This window comes from Peromyscus californicus, unplaced genomic scaffold (assembly GCF_007827085.1).
Source record: "Peromyscus californicus insignis strain IS unplaced genomic scaffold, ASM782708v3 Scaffold_7__1_contigs__length_154581171, whole genome shotgun sequence".
NCBI lineage: Eukaryota > Metazoa > Chordata > Mammalia > Rodentia > Cricetidae > Peromyscus > Peromyscus californicus.
This window is the reverse complement of record NW_026294595.1, coordinates 9,050,117-9,071,791: the sequence shown is the minus strand read 5'-3', so window position 1 is coordinate 9,071,791 and position 21,675 is coordinate 9,050,117. Positions and strand designations below refer to the sequence as shown.

The 21,675-nt window shown below is 51.4% G+C and overlaps 1 protein-coding gene and 1 long non-coding RNA gene across 5 annotated transcripts in view; one reads left to right on the top strand and one right to left on the bottom strand.

Annotated features, from left to right (window-relative positions):
• The window catches only part of Miga2 (mitoguardin 2), a 29,194-nt gene extending 16,497 nt beyond the window's left edge, over positions 1–12,697 (top strand). The window contains exons 7-16 of one of the 4 annotated variants that reach the window (XM_052724781.1): positions 1,047–1,164; positions 2,229–2,329; positions 2,859–2,974; positions 4,679–4,751; positions 4,865–4,951; positions 8,308–8,406; positions 8,603–8,737; positions 10,083–10,136; positions 10,674–10,790; positions 11,018–12,697. In XM_052724781.1, the coding sequence (XP_052580741.1) occupies positions 1,047–1,164; positions 2,229–2,329; positions 2,859–2,974; positions 4,679–4,751; positions 4,865–4,951; positions 8,308–8,406; positions 8,603–8,737; positions 10,083–10,136; positions 10,674–10,790; positions 11,018–11,224 (1,107 nt within the window). In that variant the 3' untranslated portion in view covers positions 11,225–12,697. Of the gene's footprint in view, positions 1–1,046; positions 1,165–2,228; positions 2,330–2,858; positions 2,975–4,678; positions 4,752–4,864; positions 4,952–8,307; positions 8,411–8,602; positions 8,738–10,082; positions 10,137–10,673; positions 10,791–11,017 lie in introns of all 4 variants that reach the window. The other 3 variants (XM_052724780.1, XM_052724779.1, XM_052724782.1) reach the window with 3 other exon arrangements.
• Positions 12,698–14,719: 2,022 nt separating this feature from the next.
• Positions 14,720–21,379, bottom strand: LOC128101544 (uncharacterized). The gene is made up of 2 exons (XR_008215123.1): positions 21,273–21,379; positions 14,720–14,978 (listed from the first exon to the last, which is right to left on the bottom strand). It is a non-coding gene; the product is annotated as an uncharacterized LOC128101544 (long non-coding RNA).
• Between the last annotated feature and the right edge of the window lie 296 nt (positions 21,380–21,675).

Below are 21,675 nucleotides of genomic sequence, written 5' to 3'. Positions count from 1 at the left end.
CCCCAGGGTGGAAGGGAGCACCCCACTTCCCATGCCTGGGGCTGAAGGTCAAGGGTGGTAACACGGCCACAGAGATGGCAGGCTATGCCCCTACACCAGTTCCCACCCTCCGCCTCCAGCTGAGGCCCTGCTTGTGCCCCCCTGCAAACGTTCCCCTGCCACCCGTGTCCTCCCTAGACGGCCAGTCCTTTGCTGTCCAGCTTGTCATCTGCAGGCATGACACTCATGTAGTGCAATGTCCCTTTTTAGTGACAGCTGCTACTGTGTGCACCTGTCTCCCGAGTCCTAGGAACCCTCTTGACAAGGTGACACCTTTTCAGTCCCTTAGGGAAGGTCTTGGAGGATGCCACCTTGAAAGGCTTGCCTACGTACATAGGATCTGAACTCTGGGTGGTGGGGTGCAGCGGGGGAGGGGTCTCCAATCCAGAGACAGTCTTGGGTCACCTAGAGACACAGTGTTTTCTAGGAAACATGTTCAGCCAGTCAACCAACCAACCAACCAAAAAGGCAGCAAGAGAGGCTGAGGGTATGGCTTGGTTGGTAGGGCACTTACCTAGCATGCAGGAAGCCCTGAAGTGCTCAGTCTCCAGCACCATGTCAATTCAGGTGTTAGAGAGTAAACTTGGGTCTGCTTCAAGACCAGTATGCTATCTAACTGAACCACTGAGCCATCTCATCATGGTAAGATTTTCTTTTTTCTTTTTTGAGACAGGGTCTTGCTGTATAGTCCTGGGTGCCAGGAACTCACTAATGTCCCACATTGGCCTCAAACCTGAGATTTTCCTGTTTTGCCTCTAGGGTCCAGGATTACAGGTGTACTCCACAATGCCATTCCCGCTGAGATCCTTTGCACGCCTCTGGCATCAGGGTGTGTGTATTTACACCCATGATACTGGGCCTTAGGCATATGTGGCTGGTGCCTCCTGTAATGGGTGGCACGATTGTAGAGTTTCTCGTTTGGACCCAGAGCCAGCGTCATTTCCTTGGGGCCCTATCTGAATGGGGAGCTTGGAGCTCTAGGTTAAAGGTCATTGTTTGTGTCATAGCCAGAGTCGCAACGGAGGGAGTTTGCTGAGAAGCTGGAGTCCCTGCTGCACCGGGCCTACCACCTGCAGGAAGAATTCGGCTCCACCTTCCCCTCTGACAGCATGCTGCTGGACCTTGGTGAGCAGGACCACGCAGGCTGCTGCAGGCCTGAGGTGCCAGGAACAGAGGTCGGGGGCAAAGTGAGAGAGCCGGGCTTGGTTCCCCAGTGCCACAAACAAATCACAGTTCCCAGGTCCTCATTGAACAAATAGGGAAACTGAGGTATTCCCTTAAAGATGGCAGATAGACACTGAAGCAAGATGAGGCTGAAGGAGTCCACAGTTAGTGTGCCGTGCCTGGCCTCTTGGGAGCATCCATAGGCTGTGTGTCTATATCTCCCGACAGGCCTTTGCGTTCATTTGGTAGTTAGCCAAAAGCAGGCTGAGAGCCACAAACAGAAGTTCTTTGTCATTTGGTGGAGGTGAAGGGATGTGAACCACAGAGAGGGAGCCAGCTTGCTCAGCCCCATGTCCAGTATCCTCATGTCTGCTGTGTGTCTGGCCTTTCCCAGAGTGCACTGAGCCCTGTGGGAACAACTGGGGTCCAAAAAGGGCTGGCCAGTTCTGCAGGCCACATCATCCCTGGCATCTGGGCATTGGCCTCAGTGTAACTTTGCCTACTGGAAAAACCCTGTTCCCTTGGATCTTCCTCTATAACTGAAGTTGATAGGGCCTTCAAGGTGACCACCATCAAGTCTATGGCCTCTATTTATTTGACACACCTTTCCTAAGTGGCAGATGAGGGAATGGTGGATAATTGCCCTGTGGATGCCCTTAAGGCAGTTTCAGCCTTTTAGAAAGGGAAACAGCTGTGGTGGTGCTCGACTAATCCCACAGGGAGGCCGAGATAGGAGGATCTCTGAGTTCGAGGCCAGCCTACTACAGAGTGAGTTCTAAGACAGCCAGGGATACACAGGAAAACCCTATCTCAGAAAATCAAAACAAAACAAACACCAAGAAAGGAAACACTCACTAGGCAGGGCCACAGAGAGCAACAGAATGGGTATTGAGATGGCTCAGGGAAGTGTTGTGACCTCTGCCCACATCTGCCCCAGACAAAGCCTCTGGAGGTCTGGGTGTCAGTGCTGTGGGCCAGTATTCCTGCAGCACCATGGGTCTCAGCCCAGTCTTACTCCCTTCCAGAGAGGACCCTCATGCTGCCCCTGACTGAGGGCTCACTGCGTCTGCGGGCCGATGACGAGGACAGCCTGACCTCGGAAGACTCCTTTTTCTCAGCCACTGAGGTGATTGGCATGGGGAACCAAGTTGGGTTGGGCCAGGCCTTCTGGGCCAGCACTAGGTTGTGGGGAAGTAAGGTTATTTTCTTAGGGGAGAACCAAGCCCTGCTTCCTAGAGACTCTGCAGTGCCGGTCAGGGAGGCCTGAAAAGCCAGGGGTTGTAGATCTGCACAGTTAGAGCATAGTCCCTTTCCCCTGGGACTCTAGACCATACCCAGCTCTAGCTTCTCTAATCTTACATACAGTCCTTGGTTAGCATTGCTAGGCTGGGGCAAGGGGCGTGGTGTCTGCTTGGGACAGGAAGATGGGCGCCTGTGTCCTGTAGACCATCCCTTTGGGAAGAGAGCCTGGAGGTAGGAGTGCTGAGGTCTAGGGCTGGACACGAACTAGACCTCCTGTCTCATGGGGCTAGTGTGTCTTTGGCATCCCCATGATGGGCCATAGGCAGGCCCCTTTGGGTGGTCCCTGTTGGTGTGGCCCAGAGCTCTGGCCTCTGTGGGGTGCTGCTCACTGGTCTCCTTGGCCCCCTCTCCAGCTCTTTGAGTCCCTGCAGGTCGGAGATTACCCGCTCCCTCTCTCCAGGCCTGCTGCTGCCTACGAGGAGGCTTTGCAGCTGGTGAAGGAGGGGAAAGTACCCTGCCGAACACTCAGGTGAGAGTAAGTGGAGCCTGGGGGGTGCTCCAGCCCCGGGGAAGAGGGAAGAGGCCCACAGTGCCTGGCAAGGACTCAGCTGAGGAGTGCCTCACACTGGCCATGCCTGGCCCATCTCACCTTAGCAGAGGTCAAGAACAAACCCAGGCCAGGGGTGGTGGCGCCCTCCTTTAATCCCAGCTCTTGAGAGGCAGAGGCAGGCGATCTCTGTGAGCTCCGGACCAGCTTGGTACAGAGTGAGTTCCAGGACAGCCAGGACTGTTATACAAAGAATCCTGTCTTGAAAAGCCAACCATCCAAACAAACAAGCAAAAAAAACCCTACAAACCCAGAACCAGGAAATAACTGCTCCGTAGAATACTCACTTTGCTCACCCGGGACCTGAGTTCTGTTCCTGAGAAAGAGTCTGAGAAAGAGACTGAGAAAAACAGAGATACCTTTAGAAAGAGGTAGGCCTGTAGCCATCTTAGTGTGTGACCCTGACAGAAGTCCTCTTGTCTCTTGGCCTCCCTCTCCTCTTCTGTGCTTACATGTGGGTCTCTTAATCCTCTCTTTTGGGCAGGGAACTTGACATTCTTGTATCCCAGGCTGGCCTTGGACTTGCTGTGTAGCTGAGAATGACCTTGAACCTCTGATCCTCCTGCATCCACCTCTGGAGTGCTGGGATTATATGCATGTGCCAACACCCCAGTTAGTTTTGGTTTTTCCAGACAGGGTTCCTCTATGTAGCTCTGGCTGTCCTGTAACTCAGTCTGTACACCAGGCTGACCTCAATCTCACAGATATCTATCCACCTTTGCCTCTCAGGTGCTGGGATTAAAGTCGTGTGCCACCACCATTCTGCAAGAAAATGTTATTAGCATTTATTAGTTATATATAATAGTTTCATTGTGACATTTTAATGCATGACATAGTGTATTTTGATCATATTCAACCCCTGTCCTCCTCTCCTTCCTGCTAATCCCTCTTTCTGTCTTCACCTTCTGTTTTTATGGTTGCATGGTGTGTGTGTGTGTGTGTGTGTGTGTGTGTGTGTGTGTGAGAGAGAGAGAGAGAGAGAGAGAGAGAGAGAGAATGAACGTGAGTGAGTGAGCCAGTGAGTTACCTTAGGGTTGCCTCCAGAAGCATGGACTATGGGTGAGGGTTGTTTCAGGAGCATGGATAACTCATCAGCATTTACTACATATAAATCTTAACTCTTCAGGGAGAGTGGTGCTCTTTGCCCTCTTAAGAGAACCTTGCTGAGTTGTATGGACTTGGTACTTTTGTTTTCTGATCACGGCTTATCATACGGTTTAAAAGTCCACTGACCGGAAACAGCAGCAAGCTCTATTGAGTGCTGTAGTGACTTGGAGGGAGATGCCATATGGAAGTGGTTGGCCATTTTGGTCCTTTGCCAGGGAGCAGTGATGGCTGATTGTGGCCTAAAGGAGGCTGAGGTCAGCCTAGGCACCATAGCCATAACTGCCACTTGTGCCCAGGACCAGAAGGGCCAGTGAAGCCCCAGAGAACATCCAGTCAGCCTCTGCCTTTGACTGGGGAGATATTGAACATAGAGGGAGACTGGCAGCAGCTCACACTGCCAGGCTGAGGCAGGGCCAGGTTGGACCTTTGCCCCCTCCTCACCCAAGGTACACTCTACCCTCCATTGGGCCTTTGCTAGGCAGAACCGGGTGGCACGACACCATCTGTTCCTCTCCTCAGGACAGAGCTGCTGGGCTGCTACAATGACCAGGACTTCCTGGCCAAGCTGCATTGTGTACGGCAGGCCTTTGAGGTGGGTGTGTTGCAGGGGCCACTGGGAAGGGTGCTGGGCCTGCCCCACACAGGGCCACTCTGCCTTCTTCCTGGGCTCTGGGAGGCTGCCGGCTCACCCCCTTCTTTCTTCAGGGTCTTCTAGAAGAGAGGAACAACCAGATCTTCTTCGGGGAGGTCGGCCGGCAGATGGTGACAGGCCTGATGACCAGGGCTGAGAAGGTAGTAGGGCCAAGACTGTTGTTTCAGATTGTCCTGCCTACAACCTCTCCCTCCAAAACCTTATTTCTGGCGGGGGGGCTTGCTTTGGTTTGTCTTGTTGACTGTTGATTGGCTCTTTAACAACAACAAACTGGTGCCTATGGCTCAGGGGGTAAAACCACATGATCCTTGGGACTGGTGACCTGAGGAAGATCCCCAAATCCTGTGGTGAAAAGGGAGGCCAAGTCCCAAAAGTTGTCCTCTGACCCCCACATGCTGCCTGTGTATGGGTGTGTCCATACTCACATGAACACAGTAATAATTAAAACCACTACTTGGGGCTGAGAAGATGGCTCAGTTGATAAAATACTGCCCGTGTGAGCGTGAGGACCTGAATTCAGAACCTGTCTATTAAAAAGCCATGTGTGGTAGAGTGTGTTGTAATCCCAGTGCTGTGGAGATGGAAATGGCCAGATCCATGGGGTTCCTGGCCAGTCAGTGTAATTGGTGAGTCCCTAGTGAGGTACCCTGGCTGAGAATGACACCTGATCTCCTGTCTGGCCTGCACATACATACAAACACTTTCAAACCAAGTAGAGGAGTCCTGGCATCTTCCTATGGCAGTGGGGTGCTGGGAAAGGGTTGCGGGTCCCTCCCAACCTGGAAACCCTCCCTGTTCCAACTTGGAAAACTAGAGACTTGATCTCTTTCTTACTTGTGATTCCAGTACAGCTTAATAAAACTGACCAGTTATGAAGTGCAAACCACAAGCCGGGCGGTGGTGGAGCACGCCTTTAATCCCAGCACTCGGGAGGCAGAGGCAGGCGGATCTCTGTGAGTTCGAGACCAACCTGGTCTACAAAGCAGGTTCCAGGACAGCCAGGGCTACACAGAGAAACCCTGGAAAACCAAAAAAAAAAAAAAAAAAAAAAAAAAAAAAAAGAAAGAAATGCATACTGCAGAAGTTTCCCTGAATCTGTCCAAGGTGACCCTTGCTGAAGTCCCGGATCTATTTCCCGGACATTCTGACCAGGGGTGTCATTGCCCACCTTCCCAGCCTGTCCCTGCCAACAGCTTGCAGTTTTTGCTTGGTGGTGGCATAGGGTAACTCTCCCACCTTCCACAGGGTAACTCTAGCGTGCTGCGGTGTTAATTACTGACTGCAGAGCCCTCCGTCTTGGGGGGGTGCGGCTGGCTCTGATGTGTCCTGTTCTCTGGTGGGTAGGCGTCTTGGTGGCCCCTGCTGATCTTGAGGGGTTAGCGGCTGTCATCAAACCCCACAGATTCCATGGCACCTGTGAGGTCACAGTCCCGGGTCCTGGCAGGACTTTTTGAAGGAACTTGCTAGTTCACTTTGGTCCCTGTTGGCAACAGAAGAGTGTGTGTCCTCGTGTCTTGGCTGATATCGGGTTTTGGTAATCTTAACCTATGTCACTCTATCCACTGCCCCACGGCTCTTTGCTTGTGGGAGAGGTTGCATAATTTTCCATACTTATTACCCGCTTTTGCCTTTGTTAATGGATTAGAGCAAGTCTCTTGAGAGAGAGGGTCTTTTGTAACAGCCTGGCTATATGCCTGAGGATGATTTTGAACTCCTGAACCTCCTGCATCTGCCTCCCAAGTGATAGGATTACATGCATGCACACCCATGTCCAGCTTCTTTAGTTGTTATTAATTACATTTAGAAATACTTATTTTGTGTGCATGAGTATGGGGGCATGTGCATATGCCCCTGTGTACATGTGAAGGACAGAGGACCACTTGTGGGAATTGGTTCTCTTCTTCTTCTGTATGGGTGCGGGGATTGAACTCAGGTTGTCAGGGTCATAGTAGGTGCCTTTACCACTGTGACATCTTGCTGGTTCTGTTGTGTATTTTTCAGGCCCGGGCTGGCCTCAAACTCCTGCCAGTGTTCCTGCCTCAGCTTCCTGAGGCTCTGCCAGAGCAGAGCTGCTCTATAGGCTGTCCTCTCAGTCCTTCTTCTTCTCCTGCGCTAGAGGAATGGTCTGAAAGCCCTGTCCACCCTTGTCCTCCACCGCTGGAAACCTGAGTGCTGACATATGCTATGCTGGCCATACTTTGCCCTGTGCAGCTTTGGGCACTGGCCTTGGGTGCATAGCAGATCCTCTCCCTGCTTTGGACCTTTGTCTGTGCTGCCCTCTGTGCATAGCACATCTTTCCTTGTTATCTGTTATTTAGACAGTTTGGAATCACATAGAGGAGAGTATGGAAAGGTGTGTATAATATGTAATGGAGAGCAAATGAACCCGAGGGCTCCCACCTCTGCCCTTCTCACCCTGCATCCTCCTTATGATGCCCTTCGTTCTCTCCCATGCAATGAAGCCCACACGGGCCAGGACTGTAAGCTTGGCCCAGGTGTTTCTGCAGCCGTGGCCCTGACTCTGGAGGCCCTGACAGGTGCTGCATTGGCCTTAGCCAGGTGATTGTCCGCAGTGCCTGCCACCTGCCCCAAAGTGATTTCCCTCCAGCCGCTCTCAGGGCTCCGCCACAGTCTTTGTTTAGCAGATGAGGAAACGGAGCCTGGAGAGGGAAAGGAGGCTTTCTAGACCACTGAGCAAGTCAAGTGCAAGCCAAACTTTGCAGTCACGGCGGCTGGGTCCAGCCTGTGCCCTTAGTTGGCTCTCCTGGGCCTCCCAGGATTAGGAGGGGAACAGAAGAGAGGTGGCCTAAGGCCAGGCCTTCTGAGCAGGCCTCTGCCGCCTCTGCCCCAGTCAGTCTTAGGCTGTGTTGTTTTACAACTAGTAAAGGTCCCTGGGCAACTGCTGAGCCCTGTGACAGGAGCACTTATGTAGCTCTGTCTGGGCTCCCCAGGCGCATCTGCAAAGACGTTGGCCCTGTGGGAAATGTCCAGGCTCTGGCATTGTAGCAGCAGGACCGTTTTGTAACCATGCAGCCTTTGGCCATGTCTTGTGTCTCTCTCTAAGTGGGCTGTTTCCATTTATAAGTGGATGTGTCCTGTGTCAGCCACCCTCCATGCTGGGCAAGCCTGTGCTACTGAGCCACATCCCCTGCCCCTGCAAGAGTGTGCAGCGCCTCCCATCTCACCCTTGAAAACCACACCACCTGGGCACCTCCAAGGAGAGATCTTGTAACAGCTGTGCCTGGCTCCCAGAAGGCCACCAGTGTTTAGTCATGAGCCAGACTGAGGCATGGCTGGGTGCCCTGGTGTGGAATCTGCCCCAAACACACTCTGGTTCTTAGAAGATTCAGGTAGAAGATACCTCCTTGCCTTCTCTCTGGGGTAAGGCCCCAGCTCTGCTGGCACATTCTTATCCACAGCCCAGCCTACCTGTGAATCTTATCCAGCTGGGTCTCAGGGTCTCTCCCACAACCAGAACTGGCTGTGCTTCTCACAGAGTCCCAAAGGCTTCCTGGAGAGCTATGAGGAGATGCTGAGCTACGCCCTGCGGCCTGAGACCTGGGCCACCACCCGGCTGGAGCTGGAGGGCCGAGGGGTGAGTTGGTTCCTGTTGAGCTTCGAGGGTCCTTCCGAACTGAGATCATTTTGTTGGGAGCTTGTGCTAAGCAGATGAGATGGCTCATTACTGCACAGAGCCTGGGTTCCAGCCATTTCCTCGTGTGTCACGCATAGGCCCCCTCAGGCCTCAGCTGTCTGCACAGCAGCTCTAGATCCAGCACCCCCTCTTGCAGGTAGCATGCATGAGCTTCTTCGACATCGTGCTGGACTTCATCCTCATGGACGCCTTCGAGGACTTGGAGACCCCCCCATCCTCGGTGCTGGCTGTCCTGCGGAACCGCTGGCTGTCTGACAGCTTCAAGGAAACGGTGGGCCACCGTCCCTTTCCCATATGTTCACGTCACACAACTAGCCACTAGTCTTCTTGTCTCTAGAGTTCATTTATTAGTCCTCTGACTCCTGGACTAGTCCCTTCTCACTGAGATCTGGGGCAATAGACCCAGGGCTCTCTCCAGGCATTCTGGAGCTCCTTGATGCCCTGGTTCCAGCAGAATGCACATTTCCCTCTGTACTGTACCTCACGTGGTGCAGAACCCTCACTCTAGGTTGACACTAATTACATTCATTTTAATGCATCACATTAGTTCAACAACGCTACCCCCCAAAACAAACAAACAAAAATCAAACAAGTCAGGCAGTAGTGGCACACACCTTTAATCCCAGCACTCTGGAGGCAGAGGCAGGCCAATTTCTGAGTTTGAGGCCAGCCTGGTCTATAGAGCTAGTTCCAGGACATACAGACAGCCAGAGCTACATAGTGAGACCCTGGCTTGAAAAACCAAAAGCAGGGCTGGAGAGATGGCTCAGAGGTTAAGAGCACTGGCTGTTCTTCCAGAAGTCCTGAGTTCAATTCCCAGCCACCACATGGTGGCTTACAACCATCTGTAATGACATCTGGTGCTCTCTTCTGACATGCAGAATACATACATGCAGACAGAACACTGTGTGTATGTGTGTGTGTGTGTGTGTGTGTGTGTATGTATATATAAAGTAAATAAATCTTAAAAAAAAAAAAAAAAAAAGAAAAGAAAAAGAAAGAAAATCCAAAACCAACCAAACAAAAAACCCAAAGACCACCAGTGATACTCTAGTTACATTGTGGTGCTGCTGCCCATGACTGACTTCATAGACACTCATGGTGACTCCCCACGACCACCTGGTGAGGTAGGTGGGGTGCTGTGTCATGGCCATTTGACAGAGGAGGAAACTGAGGCCTGGGAAGCCTCAGTATCTAATTGGAGTAAGGGTTAGAAGTAAGCAGTAAGGGTTAGAGCCTAGATTCAAAAATAGGTGTGTATGGTGCTAAAGAGATGGTTCTATGGATAAGAGTGTTTACCGCTCTTGAAAATGACCCAGGTTTGTTCCCTAATGCTCACGTGGTAGCTCACAACACCTGTAACTCCAGTTCCGGGGATCCAGTGTCCCTTGGCCTCTGTAGGCTCCTGCACAAACACAAACACACACACACACACACACACACACACACACACACACAGTAAAAAGCTAGGCATCTGTTGTCAAATTTAGGGTAAAGAAAAATCAAGGCTCGGGCATGGTTGAGTGTAGGTGAGTTGTGGGAAGTGCCCATCCTGGGGCCAGGACTGAGGCTGTGAGAGTGTTCTAACCCTAGGCTGGGATCTTATCTGTGTTTAGGCCCTAGCCACTGCGTGCTGGTCTGTCCTGAAAGCCAAGAGGAGGCTCCTGATGGTGAGTGATGGCTGAAGCCCCTTGGGGGCTACGCTGGGTCCTGACTCCCAGCACTCCCCTGACCAGTTAGGAAGGGAAGGCCCAGCAGAGCATCCAGAGTCCCCACTCCCACACTGACCACCCATCCTGCCACCGTACCTCACTTGGCCAGGTGCCCCAGAGGGCATGTAGCTCCACCTTGTTTCCTCCCTCGGGAGCGGCCATCATATCCCAGGACTCAGCAGAGGAGGCCACTGAAGGAGGGAGGCTAGGAGGGACGGTGAGTGCACAGGAGTGGCCTCAGAGTCAGCGAGCAGGCAGACTTCCTCCTGCCCGGTCAGCACAGCTGCTATGGCCAGTGCTTTGGGTAGACTTTGCCCACTGAGGCCTGCATGGGGCAGCTCTCAGGGTAGGCTGCTAGCCCCCCCCCCCCCTTCTGTAGAACTGAAAATCAGGGCTATACAAGCCCAGGGTCAGCTAGCCAGGACATAAGTGGGCCTTTTGATGACTCCTGATCCCCAACGCTGGCCTGATCCTTAGCCCTGCCACTCACCACAGGTGCCGGATGGCTTCATCTCCCATTTCTACTCCGTATCGGAGCATGTCAGTCCTGTGCTGGCTTTTGGCTTCCTGGGACCCAAGCCCCAGCTCGCGGAAGTCTGTGCTTTCTTCAAGGTATATGACGACAATCCCTGCCTCCCTGCTCGTGACACAGGCACCCTCTCAGTGCCAGAAGAGGGGTGGGGGCCTGGGCTGCTCTAGATGAGGATGTAGAAGGAGCCCCAGGAAGGCAGGGCTTGAGAATGGGAGAGTGGGCGGGGGCTTGGTCATTGAGAAAGGGACTTTGTAGGATGTAGAAAATGTCACAGGACTCAGGCCCAACACCAGTCTCCTACCCCCAGCACCAGATTGTGCAGTACCTGAGGGACATGTTCGACCTGGACAACGTGCGATATACGTCGGTGCCAGCCCTAGCAGAAGACATCCTACAGCTGTCCCGGCGCCGCAGCGAGATCCTGTTGGGCTACCTGGGGGCACCAGTGACTAGCAGCACTGGGCTGAATGGGCCACTGCCTCGAGAGAACGGGCCCCTGGAAGAGCTGCAGTAATGGGGACACAGGCTGGAGGGGAGAGGTGGCTGCTTGAACCTCATTCACAAGGGTGATGGGAGAGAGAAGGCTGCCCCTCCCGTTAGGTCGGCATCCAAGGGCCAGGGTGGCCAAGGGCCATTGTCCCTCAGCCAGCTATACCTCCTCTTCTGGGAATCCCAACACCCAGAGGACAAATTTCCACGGAGAGGAACCACTAGGAACCCTTGGGGTTGCCTGGGAAGCAGGGACAGGCCAGGGACAGTAAGGTGTGATAAGGGGAAGACCGTGAGAGGAAGGTGTTAGAGAGAAGGCTCTCTGTATGGACCATAGAGCCCCAATCCCTCTGGGCTGCAGACAGCACAAGAGGATATCGGTGGGGGAGAGGACATGCAGGGCTGTGTGGTGACAGTCACAGGGCCCTGGAATAGGAGCCAGCACCCAGGCTTCTGGCCAGTCCGGAAAGCCCCATCTGGGCCATCCAGAGGTGGGCTGGCCTGTGCTCACATCTGAGCGGGAACTAGCCCTTCACAAGCCAGGCACCAACAACCCAGGGCCCTGTCCTACCACAGTCCCACGCCCTGCCAAAGACTCAGTTCTTACCCACCTCTGCCACCACCAAAGATGGAGGAGGGTGGACTGGGCACTTCCTACCAGCCTATGACCCTGGAGCTCCCTGGTCAGTGCTGGGCTCCAGCTGAGGGCTCTAACCAGAGCTCACAAAGGCCTATCCCCTGTGTTACCATCTGCTGCTCTAGAAGTGAGGACCTAGAAACTGTGGCAAGGAGGGCAGAGGGTGGCAGGATGCACAGCAGGGCCCCGCCCCCACCCCCCACCCCCACCCCCACTTCTGACAAGAAGCTGTACTCAGCACTTTGCCTTCAACTCCATGTACACATACTCTGGAGCTGCACAGCAGCATAGAGCCCACCTCCGGCAGCTGCCAGCCAGGGGCCCGCAGGCAGTTCTGTAAGCATTTGCCATGGCAGCTGCCCGGGTCCTGGCAGCCCTCTCCTTTCGCTTGAACTGGGAAGTTTTTATTTATTGCCTTAACACTTTATTTGGATGTTCTGCCCATCCCAGGTGGTGAGACGTGCGGGAGAAAAGACTCCCGTTCCGGTCTGGAGTTGAGCACTGGCTCTGGGACCCAGTCCCTCTGGAAGGGGCAAGGGCTTCCCAGGGCCGGGAGGATACAGTGAGGATAGGGCGGCCATGGCTCTGGCTGCAGATCCTCTCTGAGGCCTCTGCGCAGAAGGGAGCAGCCCTCCACACGGTCTTGACATTCCATTCATTTGCACTTACCCTGAGCTGTGAATGTAACCCTGGGCCAAGGCCCACTCTGATTCACCCCTAGATCCCACAGCAGTGGCATTTTCATCTTGTCCTTGCTTATGTGTTCATGCACTGGCCTCTAGCACTCGATCTGTCTCAACTTCCAAACCCTGATGTAGAGCGTGGGCAACGACTGTGAATCAGATAAATGATGGAAATGGCCTCTTCCTGTGTCTTGCTGGGTGTAGGGCTGGGCTGTGGTGGGCTGGGAGCAGTGGCTGGAAAGCTGCCCTTGGGTGCAGTGGGTAGGGGTTCCAGGAGGAACAAGGTCACTATCAGCCTGATGTGGGCTGTGAACCCTCTTGGGGCCACGTGACAGCATGACAAGCTCCGTCTGTCCCTGGGATGGCAAGATGCAGATGTGAAGTGGGTGGCCTGCACCTCTGGTCCTCAGTTTCCACATCTGTAAATCACAGGCATTGCATCCAGGCAGTGGTTGAGAAGGGTGGGCCAGGTGATCACAGTCTTTCGGGTCTTTATGGGCATCTGTTGTAGCTTGAGTTTTCCTGCCTGGCCCACAGTCAGGACAAATCTCTGTCACCCGCCAGTCCCACAGTCTCTCAGACCCAACCAAGTAAACACAGAGACTTATATTGGTTACAAACTGTATGGCCGTGGCAGGCTTCTTGCTAACTGTTCTTACAGCTTAAATTAATCCATTTCTATTAATCTATACCTTGCCACGTGGCTTGTGGCTTACCGGTACTTTACATCTTCCTTGTCCTGATGGCGGCTGGCAGTGTCTCTCTGATTCAGCCTTCCACTTCCCAGTTTTTTCTCCTCCTTGTCCCGTCTATACTTCCTGCCTGGCCACTGACCAATCAGTGATTTATTTATTGACCAATCAGCAACACATTTGACATACAGACCATCCCACAGCAATCTGTCTTATGTTTCTGTTGCTGTGATGAAGCTCCATGACCAAAAGCAACTTGGGAAGGAAAGGGTTTATTTCACTCACAGTTCTTTTTTTGTGTGTTTTTTGTTTTTCCAGACAGGGTTTCTCTGTGTAGCTTTGGAGGCTGTTCTGGAATTCACTCTATAGACCAGGCTGGCCTTGAACTCACAGAGATCCACCTGCCTCTACCTTCCAGTGCACCACCACCACCCGGCATCACTCTGAGTTCATCATTAAAAGCAGTGAGGGCAGAACCTGGAGGCAGGAGCCGAGGCAGAGGCCATTGATGGGTGCTCCTTACTGGCTTGCTTGGCCTGCTTTTGTATAGAACCCAGGACCACTAGTCCAGGGATGGCCCCACCATCAATGGGCTGGGCCCTCCCCATCAGTCACTAAGAAAATGCCCTCCAGGCCTGCCTACAGCCCCATTTTATGGAGGCGTTTTCTCCGTTGAGGCTCCTTCCTCTCTGATGACTAGTTTCTGTCAAGTTGACAGAAAAACAGCCAATATACAGCTGATCGGTGGCACACGCCTTTAATCCCAGCACTTGGGCAGCAGAGGCAGGAGGATTTCTGTGGGTTTAAGCCCAGCCTGGTCTACAGAGTGAGTTCTAGGCCAACTAGGGTTACACAGAGAAACCCTGTCTGAAAAAAGTTTTTTAAGGGCGGGGGCTGGGCATGGAGTAGATAAAGTGCTTGCTGTGGGAGTTCAGGCCCCAGCATCCCGATGTGGCAGCATAATTCCAGCTGGGGCAGAGATCCTTAGGGCCTTGAAAGCCAGCCAGTTTAGCTGAATCACAAATCTGGGTTCAGTGAGAGTTCCTGCCTTAAAACATGACGTCAAGATCAGTAAAGGAAGACACTCATTTACCTTTGGCCTCACATACATCTGTACAACATGTGCCCATATACACACAGAATTTTTTTCTTCAGACAGGGTCTCTCTGTAGCCAGATTTCTTTCTCTCTCTCTCTCTCTCTCTCTCTCTCTCTCTCTCTCTCTCTCTCTCTCTCTCTCTCTCGTCTCTCTCTCCTCTCTCCTCTCTCCTCTCTCTCTCTTGCCCTGAATGTTCTGGTCCTTGCTGTGTAGACCAGGTTGGTCTTGAACCCACAGAGATCTGTCTGGCTCTGCATCCTGAGTGTTGGGATTAAAGTCTTGTGCCACCACATTGAGCTTGACAGGCTTTTTCAAGGACTGGAGGTGCATCTTTGTGGCAGAGCACTTAGCCAGCACCCACAAAGCCCTGCATTCAGTCCCCAGCCCCACACTATTCAAACCCAACAAAGTACACTACAAAACCAATACCTTTATTGGCACTTAACACTGCCATACTTGTTTCCAGTGTATTTAGAGCGAGCTTCAGGCGTGAGCGGCCTTCCCAAGCACTGCAGCGAGCAGATCTTCAAGGCGGGGTTCCGGTGGGTGTAGCCTTATCACAGTTGCACCTGGAACAGCGGTTCTGTCCTGTCTGCACTGGGGCTCTGGCAGAACTAAACTCCAGCCCTACCTGAAAATGATGTGGCTGTGGTGGCACAGTTTGCAATCCTGGGAAAGGAGAGAGAGATTAGGCATGAAGATCAAAGGGCAAAGCCATCTCTGGTTACACCGAGTTCAAGGCCAGCCTGAGCTTCAAGAGACCCCGTCTCAAAAGGGGACAGGTGAAGTGGTGCACACAAAGGTAGAGATGAGGACGACTAGGAGTCCCAGGCCACCTCTGGCTACTACGTAAGTCTAGGCTAGTCTGCCTCTACATGAGACCCTCCCTCAAAAAGGAGAAATGAGACAGGGCAGGGTGCCTCAACTGGTAGACTACTTGTCTGGCATGCAGGAAGCCCTGGCTTCGGTCTCTGTAGAACCACCTAAACTGGGTTTGATGGCGCACACCTGTGGGGCCAGCACTGTGGAGGTGGAAACAGGAGGATCAAAAGGACAAGACTGTCCTCAGCTCCATAGCCAGTTCGAGGCCAGCTGGGATGCCTGAGACCTCATCTCAACCGAATAAATGGAAGGGTGCATGCTTGAACCCCCTTCAGCAACTGCAGAGGTGTAAGCTGTGACATGTCACTCCAGTGCTGGGAAATAAGTAGGCTTTAAACAAGGCAAGTGGTTTGTTTAAGCAGCATTCTGGAGGTGTACTTCGTACCCCATACATGCATTTCCTTAAGGGTTTTAGTAAGGAGGCAGAATGTACCGGCTCCTACAATACACGTCTAAAATGTTGCTATCACCCTCGTGTGCTCTCTCCAAGCTGCCACCAGCTTTCTCCACTCCCTGCTTTTTCTGGACCTTTCCAGTGAGTTGGACCATGTCATATGTGGTCTTTGAGTTGGTGCTTTCTCTGGTAGAATAATGTTTTTGAGAGAAATTCATTTCACACTGGGGATCCAATCCAGAGCTCATGTATGCTAAGCAAGTCAAGTACTCTGCCAGCCGAGCTACACCCACTTCCCTGGTTCTGCTGTTCGAGATTTATTACTATTATTATTATTATTATTATTATTATTATTATTATTATTAGTGTGTGTGTGTGTATGTTAGGGCTTCTAATGCTATGATGACACACCATGACCAAAGTAACGTGGGGAGGAAAGTGTTTATTTGGCTTATACTTCCACATCGTAGTTCATCACTGAAGGAAGTCAGGGCGGGAACCTGGAGGCAGACGCTGATGCAGAGGCTGTGGAGGGGTGCTGCTTACTGGCTTGCTCACAATGGCTTGTTCAACCTGCTTTCTTATAGAAGCCAGGATGACGAGCCCAGGGGTGGCACCACCCACAATGAGCTGGGCCCTTCCACATTGATCATTAATTAAAAAATGCCCAGTAGGCTTGCCTACAGCCTAATCTTATGGAGGCGTTTTCTTTTTTTCTTTTTTTTCTTTTTTTTTTTTTTTGAGACAGGGTGTACATAATCACCCTGGCTATCCTGGTTCTTGGCTTTGTAGACCAGGCTGGCCTCAAACTCACAGAGATTGCCTGCCTCTGCCTCCTGAGTGCTGGGATTAAAGGCGTGTGCCACCACCATCCAAAAAGAAAATGGAGGCATTTTCTTTTCTTTTTTAAAATAGTTTTTAAGATTTATTTGTTTGTTTATGTATTTATTTTATGTGCATCAGTGTTTTGCCTGTATGTATATCTGTGTGAGGGTGTCAGATTCCCTGGAACTAGAGTTACAGACAGTTGTGAGCTGCCATGTGGGTGCTGGAATTGAACTCAGGACCTCTGGAAGAACAGCCAGTGCTCTTAACCGCTGAGCCATCTCTCCAGCCCAGGAGGCATTTTCTTAATTGAAACTTCCCCCTCACAGATGACTTTAGTGTGTGTCAGGTTGATATAAAACTATCCAGCAAAGAGTGCAGGTGCCCACAGAAGTCAGAGGAGTCAGGTCCCCTAGAACTGGAGTTATAGACTGTGGTGACCTCTTTGCCATGGGAATCACAGAGCCTCTGAAAGAGCAGTACATACCCTTGACCATGGGACATCTCTCCAGGCCCTGGTGTGGTTTTTTGAGACAGGGTCTTGCTCTGTGCTGCAGATGGGCTCCTGTGCACGACCACCCCCAGCTGGTGTCTTTATCATCGTCTTTAACTCTCATATTCCGACCCTTGGGGTTCCACAGCCCCCATGGAATGAAAGTCCTTGAGGGTCAGGGCAGAACCTAAGCAGACTGCATGCTTTCTTCATCCTGGGGGGTGGTTCATGCCCCGTCACTTTTGGGGCTCAGGCATTTCCTAAAAATAAATGACTTCTAACCCAGAGATTAGCCACCTCCCAGGAGTCAGGGCCAGGGAAGATATGCTTCCTCAGCTGTGGCTCTGTGCACAAATCAGTGTGGTGGGGTGTATGCTCAGAGTCCAACTCCATGCCTCTAATTTCAGTGTCATCCCCCTGCTACTGCCTGCCAGAGGAGGAGGTAGAGATGACAGGCTAGCTCCTGTCCTGAGACCCTGTGGCTATAGGGATGCCTGGGTCTTGGCCTTGTAAAGGGCTCTGGAGCAGGCAACCAGTACTTTGATTCGATAAGGCAGGGTGGTTCTGAACCTGTCAGGTAGTCCGGGGCACAAGTTCCCACTCTGCTCTGTTGTAGGATGTTTGATCACACTGTGAACCCCAAGATTGCTTTACTTACTGGGAAAAACCAGTTTCTAGTTGTGGTGTGGCTCAGCCCTAGCACACACCTTTAATCCAAGAGTTTTCTGCTTGGTTATTGTAAACAGGATTAAATAAAGTCAGCCCTAGGTCAAGAGGTGGAGCAAGCATTCAGCTGACAGGAAAAAGAGAAAGTAAGAGGGAGCACAGGAAGAAGAAGGGAGGGACATTCAGTTTGAGGAATTTTGTTTGAGATGGCTTAGGAGAAAGGCCCTCTTTCTGGGATGTCGGTTTAAGATCAGCTGGATGCTTTCTCTGCCTCTCTGAGCTACCAGGTTTTCACTCCAGCATCTGGCTCCCGAGTCTTTATTGGTAAAATTGAATGTTTCTGATTGTGTATAAAAACAACACTGCTACATAGTTGCTAGGCGTCTGTGGCAAATAGCTGAATGCACTGAACCTTTTTGCTTTCATTCATAAACCAGACACATGAAGATCTGCCTTGTAAACCAAGCATGGTGTAGTATGCCTGTAATCCCAGCGCTGTGGAGGAGACTCAATACTTCACAGCCACCCTTGGCTATATAGTGAGTTAAAGACCAGCCTGGACTACATAAGACCCGGTGAACAAACAGAAACAGCTGGAGAGATAGTTCAGTGGTTAAGAGCACTGGCTGCGTTTCCAGAGGACCTGGGTTTGATTCCCAGTATCCACATGGCCACTCACAAGGATCTGTAACTACAGTTCAGGGTAAATCCGACGCCCCCCTTCTGGCCTCCACAGGCATTGCATGCACACAGTACACAGACACACATACAGACAAAACACCATACATACAAAATAAGAATGAACAAAACAAGTGCTGTCTCTTAGGGCTGCTGTGACCGGCACAAGGGACTAAGGAGGAACATCTTATGGGATGATCAGAAGGACTTCATATGCCACTGGTCTAACTCTCCTCTAGATGGAGGAGTTAGAGGCAGAGCCCCTCATCTACACAGCTGGTCTGACCTTGTCACCTCTGCCATGTCAGGGGACCCTGCAGTGTCTCCTGGGCACACTTCTATCAGCAACACACTCAAGCACACCAAAGATGTACCCATGGATTTGCTTTGCCTCTGTAGACCCATAGGGGAACTTCAGCTCAGCCTATACTTGAGATGGCTGCCCTGGTCCCAAATGTCCTGCAAGAGTCGAATGGGAAGTAAACTGGTAGTTTATACCATGAGCTAGCAACAGCAAGGTCAGCTGTAGGCCACAGCATGAACAACTCCACAGTCAGTGCCCAGTGGGAGAAGCTGAATGTGCACTGCGGGGTCCTGCTTACAGCAGGTGCAAACCCAAATATGTCTGACGTAGCGCATCAGTTGTCACCTAGGGTGACTGCACAGGTCATCCTTAACTGGAGGATTCTTTTTTATTTTTTTTCCCAAGACATGGTTTCTCTTGTAGCCTTGGCTGTCTTGGAACTTGCTTTGTAGACCAGGCTGGCCTTGAACTCACAGAAATCCCAGAGATCCACTTGCCTTTGCTTACAGAGTGCTGGGATTAAAGGTGTACACCACCACTGCCCAGCTCTCTAGGGGATTCTTACACAAGAATGTTTAGCTTCTGAAACACATTGACGCATATCCATCTGGTTTCTGGTTTCTTAGAATGTCACATATGAGCACATATATGGATGATTTTGAACTCTGAATCCTCCTGACTTAGCTTCCCAAGTGAAGGGATTGTAAGTGTACATTACCAGGACTAGCATAAAAGTCACACTCACACACAATTTGGTTTTTAGTTTGTTTTTTTCTTTCAATTTTTGAGGCAGATTCTCATGTATCCCAGGCTAGCTAAGACCTCACTATGTAGCCTGTGGATGACCTTGAACTCCTGATCCTCCTGCCTCCTCCCAGGGGCTGGGGTCATAGGCATGCTCCATCTGGCTCATCTTTTCTTTTTTTGAGACAAAGTCTCATTATGTAGATCAAGTTTGCTTGGAACTTACTATGCAGCATGGGCTGGAATTCCATCCTCCTGCCTCTGCCTCTCAGGTGCTATAATTTTAAGACATGCCACCCAGTTAAATATTTTATTTAGTTAAAAAATAGCAAAAATGGGGGTTGGAGAGATGACTCAGAGGTTAAGAGCACTGGCTGCTCTTCCAGAGGTCCTGAGTTCAATCCCAGCACTCACATGGTGGCTCACACCATCGGTAATGAGATCTGGTGCCCTCTTCCATCATGCATGCACGCAGACAGGATACTGTATACATAATATATAAATAAATCTTTTTTAAAAGTAGCAAAAGTAAACTGGGTGTAGTGGCACACACCTTTAGTCTCAACACTTGGGAAGCAGAGGCAAGCAGATCTCTCTCTGAGTTCCAGATCAGCCTGCATATCATCTACATAATGAGTTCCAGGCCAGCCAAGATTACATAGTTAGACCCTGCCTTTAAAAAAGAAAAAAGAAAACCAACTTACTTATCATCCAGAGCTTTCCCTATCCTTAGCACTAGCCATGCCCTCATAGCCTCAGTGGCCCAGCTCACCTCCCCCAGCATCCTGGGGTTCCTTTACACAGCCAGGCTGGACCACAAGACAGTGCTGCTCTTTCCTCTGTCAGAAACTCACCCCATGACTCCCACACTTCTCTAGTTCCTCATCTTGTCACTTCCTCAGGAACACTCTCCGTGTGTCAGGGACTTTGCCTCTGTGGGCCTGTTGAGGAGAGTCTAGGCAGCCTGGGCTCCCATGGCTGCCCTGTCTCAGACAACTATTCTAGGAAGCTCTTGGCCAATCTTCACACCTCTTTCTCTGAGAGGCTAATAATGGCATTGCCTGTGAGAGCTGAAGGCAGGTGACAAAGGAGTGAGGCCGGCTGACCCAGACAAGTTCAGGCTGGGCTGGGGAGATGGAAGGGAAGCTGAACACAGCTGGGGGCAGTGGTCTTCCTGATCCACAGCTGGATTCTGAGTCACCAGCAAGTCCTCAACCTAGTGAGACTAACCTCAGGTTTCTGTAGGCTGCCAAACTAAGCCACTCTAGTGACCTCATTCCACCTCAAGGACCATGTTATTTATTGAGTATTTATTCTAGGTCACCTATCAGGTACCTGTCTATGTCATTTATCAAGTACATGATAGGTCTGGGTTGGTCCAGGTTTGGGATGTAAGTTGCCTTTTTTTTTTTCAGGTGGAGTTACAACCACCTGTACCAGAAACCCAAGAACATAGACTATGGAGGCCAAGGCTCCAATCCCGACCTACTGGGTTGACCCAGGCCCCAGACAGACCCAGGAACCTGCATTTTTACTGTGCATACTGCGGTGGTCAGTGAGGTCAGAGAACGATTGCTTCCTGGCAGAGACGGACAAGGAAATACTTACAGTGTAATGTAGCCAGAGATGAGGCAGGCAAAGGGGGTGAACTGTCAGGGAACACTGGAGCCCCCTGGGTTTTCTGTTTATTTTGTTTTGTTTTGTTTTTGAGGCATCCCAGAGTGACCTTGAACTCACAGAGATCCTCCTGCTTCTGTGGAGGCCCTTCTCTTAACCTTGGGAGCCTGTAAGTATGAACTGACAAGCCAGCCTGGGCCAGGAAATGGGGCCGGAATGTGTGCCCATTCCAAGCAGAGGAACTACACAGGTAAAGGCTTGGAGGCAGAATTCCTGGCCTAGACTGTGAGTGGGAGGTGTGGCTGTTTCAAGAATGTTTTGGGGAAAACAGAGAAGGGAAGATGGAACATCTGGACTTACTGAAAATGTTCCCAAGTGGCCTCACTTCATAGCGTAGTTGATGGAACCAGTAGCATTCCAGCTAAGATGCCTAGTATGTGCTCAGGAGTTAGGACCCATAATCTTTTAACAAAAAGGCTCCTTTGCAGAAATGTGCTTCCTGTATGTCAGTAAAAGACAGAAAAAAAAAAAATCGCTCTAGGTCTTTGGCCTCAATTTACGTTTATGGACAGGAAGCCAGAACCTGAAAGGGTGAGGGAAAATGATGCTAAGGCAAGCCTGGGATTCATAATGACACACTAATTTTTGTTTTCAAAGTGGGTCGATTCAGACCCGGTGGTGCTGAGGCTCCTTTTCCATCGTGCTCAGGGTTGCGGGAAGCCTTTACTCTGGGAGCAGGTGCCAGCCGAACCAAAGCTCCCAC